The sequence below is a fragment of the Podarcis liolepis genome (assembly GCF_965112155.1).
Source record: "Podarcis liolepis genome assembly, chromosome: 4".
In the NCBI taxonomy this organism is placed as follows: domain Eukaryota; kingdom Metazoa; phylum Chordata; class Lepidosauria; order Squamata; family Lacertidae; genus Podarcis; species Podarcis liolepis.
The window spans coordinates 105,086,300-105,091,616 of record NC_139558.1 but is presented as its reverse complement, the minus strand read 5'-3'; the positions used below and the strand labels follow the sequence as shown (position 1 = coordinate 105,091,616).

The window sequence follows — 5,317 nt, the reverse complement described above, 5'->3', positions numbered from 1 at the left end:
CTCCTGAGGGTGGAATAATCATTTTCTCCTTCCTGAACTGTAGGGAACAGTTGGAAGGTGAGTTGTTTGCTTCTCCCTTCTTCTTCTTTTTTTTGGAATATTTTTTATTAGGAATTTCAACATAGCAATTTATCAAAAACACATCATCTTCACCCCCCCCATTTTTCCCTCCCCCCCCCAAAAAAGAAAAACCCACCCCCCAGACTTCCCTCAGCTCCTCTCTCTGGTTTTCAGCACATGTTATTTTCTGCATATTATAAAATTGTAAAGATTCTTAATTTATCTATCTATATATTACCAATAAAAAGTTTGTCTATGTTTATTCAAAACCTGCCAAGGAGCCCAGTTCATTTTGTTGTTTAAGTACAGTGGTACTTTGGGTTACATATGCTTCAGGCTACAGACTCCGCTAACCCAGAAAAATTACCTTAGGTTAAGAACTTTGCTTCAGGATGAGAACAGAAATTGTGCTCTGGCGGCGCGGCAGCAGCAGCAGCAGGAGGAGGCCCCATTAGCTAAAGTGGTGCTTCAGGTTAAGAACAGTTTCAGGTTAAGAACAGACCTCCGGAATGAATTACCGTATTTTTCGCCCTATAGGATGCACTTTTTCCCCTCCAAAAATGAAGGGGAAATCTGTGTGCATCCTATGGGGCGTATACAGGCTTTTGCTGAAGCTTGGAGAGCGAGAGGGGTCAGTGCGCACTGATCCCTCTCTCTCTCCAGGCTTCAGGAAGCTATCTGTAAGCCTGGGGAGCCCCCGGGAGTTCCCGCAGGTCTCCCTAGGCTGCGGATAGCAGCCTGCTTGCCCGAGCACAGGGCGGACTGAATCAGAGTGCCCTGCACTTCAGGAAGCTATCCGCAGCCTAGGGAGCCCTGCGGGAACTCCCAAAAAACTAGGTGCGTCCTACGGGCCGGTGCGTCCTATAGGGCGAAAAATACGGTGAGTGCTTAACCCGAGGTACCACTGTACTTTGTGAAAGGTTCCCATTCTTCTTTAAAGTCACAGTTGTCCTTATCTCGTGGTTTATGAGTCAATTTCGCCAATTCCGCATAGTCCATCAGTTTCTCTTGCCACAGTTCTTTGGTCGGGATTTCTTCGTTCTTCCACCCTTGTGCTATTGAGACTCTTGACGCCGTTGTTGTGTACATGCAGATGTTTTTTTCAATTTCCTTGGCAGGGCTTTTCCTACAATCCCTAACAAGAATGCTTCAGGCTTTTTTTTTACAAATGTTAATTGGAACATTTTTTCAGCTGTTTTGTATATGATTTAGTTGTTTGCTTCTCCTGACCTGTGGCTAGAAAGATCTACGACAGATCAGTAATCAACTTCTCTCTGGCAATGATGATTGGATCATAGAATGGTAGGGTTGGAAGGCACAATAGGTAATCCTAATCCCTCCCACTAAATCCACTTTTAAGAAAAAGCAGATCTGTTCGGCTGAGTGGATGTGGCAGGATTTGTCTTCAACCGCCTGCTATCTACTGCCACCTCCTGGCTGATGGACAGAAAAATGCAGGTTTCCAGGTTCACAAGCGCTAGCAGCCCTCTTCAGTTCCACGTCTACCTTTTTGGCGTGATAACCACTGGGAAATGCTCTGGCTAAATGGTTCATCTTTACGGCCAAGTCCTAAACACCTTATGCTGTGCTTGGCCAGTGGCCCGCGGAGGCCAGTGTTGTGCTACTTTGGCTAATGGGGTCCCACCTCCCTCTCACACAGAGAGAGAGCACTCTGATAGTAAGAGCTTCTGGACAGTGGAATGGACCTCTGAGGAAGGTCATGGAGCAGAGCTGGATTGAGGTTTGATGAGGCCCTAAGCTCCTGAAGGTAATGGGGCCCTTTATATGTCCAGCTGTCCTTTGTCAACAACAAATAGTCGCTGTTTTTTGTGTTGAATTTTGAAATTGAAATATTGAAATACTTTATTGTCACTTGTACAACTTGTATACAGTGAGATTACATGAGCACTCCCCGCTCAGCTCTCTTAGTCTTAATTCCCCTCGTTTACTGACGCACACCCACCAAACCCGAAAGTCAGTTGCCCTGTTGTTATCTTTTCATTCAGCAGCCTAACAGCCCATGGATAGAAGCTGTTCTTTACCCTGTTGGCGCGACTAATCATGTTTCTGTATCTTCTGCCTGAGGGCAGCTGATCAAGAAAGTGCCAGCCAGGGTGTGAATCATCCCTGAGAATTTTCCTCACTCTCCTGAGGCAACGTTCTTCCGCTATTTCATCCAGCGGATTCACAGGACAGCCCATAATATCTTGTGCTGTATTCACCACCCTCTGTAGGCACTTCCTATCAGTTGGTGTCAAACCAATGACGCAATATGAAAGGACACTTCCTATTGTGCACCGGTAGAAGGAGATCATCAAATGTTGATTGACATAGTTCTTTCACAATACTCTGAGAATATGCTATATGGTAATCTATGGACCTAATAGTTATCTAAAGCCATTTGCACATGTTGCCCTGCAATCAGCCCATGCAGAATGTAGGCACCCTGTGTATAGAAAGGAGCAAACCAGTGATATTTTAGGGAGCAGACTAGCAGGTGGGGCTCCTCCACATCAGAGGAGCCTACACAACACAAAACACGGTTGCTGTATGAAGCTTTTATTTTATTTGTTTTTTATCTTATATTTTGGAAATGTACATCTAGGTTTTTTTTTGGGGGGGGTCCCTCAAGAGAGTGGGGCCCTGAGCTATAGGTTGTTTAGCTTATACATAAATCTGGCACTGTCGTGGACTCTCCTTCGGTGGAAGTTCTAAAGCAGATGTTGGGTGGCCGTCCCTCATGAGTGCTTTAGCTGTGATTCCTACATTGCAGTGGGTTGAGTGAGGTGACCCATGGGAACTTTTCCAACCCTACAATTCTAGGATTCTTTGTCCCTAGTCTATGGTTTTCAATACACTGCCTTTATCTGCTGTGAGAGCTTCTGGTCATTTTCATGCCCCATCTCATGCCCCATCTCCAGTCTTGGAGCATCAGCATTGCAAACCCCACTGGCGCCTGGGGCAGAGATTGCCCACAGTTGTTGAGTTTTTTGGGGGGAGATTGCACCTGGGAGGGACAGTGGCTCCAGTGCCCTGTATCCCCCCCAGTGCCACCCCTGCCACTCAGTGTGTCTTCCTTCCTTCCACCCATCCCTGGATTTCCGCTCTGATTTTCTCTTGCTTTCCCTTGTCTTTATATTTTAGACCAGCGGTTCTCAACCTGTGGGTCCCCAGATGTTGTTGGACTACAACTCCCATCATCCCTGAGCTCTGGCCTTGCTAGCTAGGGGTGATGGGAGTTGTAGTTCAGCAACATCTGGGGACCCACCCGCAGGTTGAGAAAGGCTGTTTTAGACCCTTGCAGCAGTCACTCCAATGTTTCCCACTTGACCTTCTTCTCAGCAGCTCACTGATGGAGTCTTCCCTCTCCTCTTCTCTCCTCTCCCCTCCCCTCTCCTCTCGCTCTCCTCTCCTGCCATGTGCTTCCCTCTCCCTTGTCCTGTGGCCAGAAGCCTCCTGGTCCTTCTTGTTTCCTTTCCAGGGAAATCCAAAGCCCACGAAGGGGCGCATGGAAGAGCTCAACCTCACCCGCTTCCAGCCTGCCACCTTCCACCTCACCGGCTTCCCAGGCCTGGAGCAGTTCCACTTGTGGATTGCCATCCCCTTCTGCTTGCTGTACGCCGTCTCCATCGCTGGCAACTGCACCATCCTCGCCATCGTCAGGAGGGACCGGCGGCTCCACGAGCCCATGTATTTCTTCCTGTGCATGCTGTCCTTCAACGATTTGGGGGTTTCCCTCTCCACCCTCCCAACGGTCCTGGCCATCTTCTGCTTTGGCCTCAGTGACGTCCTCTTCGATGCTTGCCTGGCCCAGATGTTCTTCCTCCACTCCTTCTCTTTCATGGAGTCAGGGATCCTGCTAGCCATGTCCTTTGACCGCTTCGTCGCCATCTGCAACCCTCTCCGGTACTCGTCCACCTTGACCAACCCCCGGATCGCCCGGATCGGCTTGGCCATCATCCTGAAGAGCACCATCATGCTCTTCCCCTTCCCGTTCCTCATCAAGCGTCTGCCCATTTGCAAGTCCAACGTCCTGTCCCACTCCTACTGCCTCCACCCGGACATGATGCGCCTGGCGTGTGCCGACATCACCGTCAACAACATCTACGGCTTCTTCGCCGTCCTCTTCACCTACGGCCTGGACTCCACCTTCATTGTTCTGTCCTATGCCATGATCCTGAAGACCGTTTTGAGCATCGCGTCCCGGGAGCAGCGACGCAAGGCCCTCAACACCTGCGTCTCGCACATCTGCGCGGTCCTCTCATTCTACGTCCCCATCATCGCCGTCTCCGTCCTGCACAGATTTGGGAAGGGTGCCCCTCCTGTGGTCCACATCATGATGTCCAACGTCTACCTCTTCGTCCCCCCGCTGCTCAACCCCATCATCTACAGCGTCAAAACCAAAGAGATCCGGAAGGGAATTGTCAAGATATTTTCGTGAGCGGCAAACGCAAATCGAACAGGCGTGGTGGGGCAAGTCTTAGTGCATCTGTCTAGGACCTGGGAGGGACCAGGGTTCAAATCCTCCCCCCACTCAGCCACAAAGCTCCCCAGGTGTGACCTTTGGGGGTCAGTCACTGCCCCCCCTCTCTCTCTTAAAATAAATCTTTATTGTTTTAAAATACAATCATACAATGAAGGTAAGTATAACAGAGATAAGTACAAAAAAAAGAAAGAATTTAAGGAGGCAAATAAAAAAGAAAAAGAAATATAAAGAAAGAACCAAATTTTTATACAACATCATGTCTCATCCAATAAAGTTTTCTGTAAGAAACTTCCAATCGTTCTCATTATACTTTTTCTGTTGTCATGATTTTATCACACAGTTTTGTTTTATATCTTTTTTCATACATTCCGCTAAGATGATTAATCCATTTATTTATTGTACACAAATATCATTCCAGTTCTGCTAGGATGATATCAGTTTTACAGTATAATCTTATATATTCCTTGAATATTTTCCATTCTCCCTTTGCTTTCTGGTTTGAGGCCCCCCTGACTTTTCCGGTCAGCTTTGCTAATTGGAAATACTCTATCATAAGCGTTTGCCAATCTGTTATCATGGGTGTTGTTTCGCATTTCCAGCTTCTTGCTACAAGTATTCTTGCTGCCGTGATTGCGTACATGAACAGTGGTCTTGTGTTTTATTATTACTATTATTATTATTATTAGGAATATTACCAATAGAAAATAAAAAAACAGTCACTGCCTCTCTCTCAGCCTAACCTCCCTCGCAGGGTTGTTGTGGGAATAAAAT

The 5,317-nt window shown here is 47.4% G+C and overlaps 1 protein-coding gene across 1 annotated transcript; it reads left to right on the top strand.

The window, feature by feature from the left end:
- On the top strand, positions 1–4,632 carry LOC310705310 (olfactory receptor 51I1-like). Its single transcript, XM_083499943.1, has 3 exons — positions 1–57; positions 1,744–1,828; positions 3,542–4,632. Exon 3 carries the CDS (start codon positions 3,569–3,571, stop codon positions 4,499–4,501), a length of 933 nt encoding a protein of 310 aa, XP_083356069.1. The 5' UTR covers positions 1–57; positions 1,744–1,828; positions 3,542–3,568; the 3' UTR covers positions 4,502–4,632.
- The last annotated feature ends 685 nt before the right edge of the window (positions 4,633–5,317 follow it).

Coding starts and splice junctions, on each gene's coding strand:
- LOC310705310 (XM_083499943.1), top strand. CDS start 3,569: ATGGAAGAGCTCAACCTCACCCGCTTCCAGCCTGCCACCTTCCACCTC.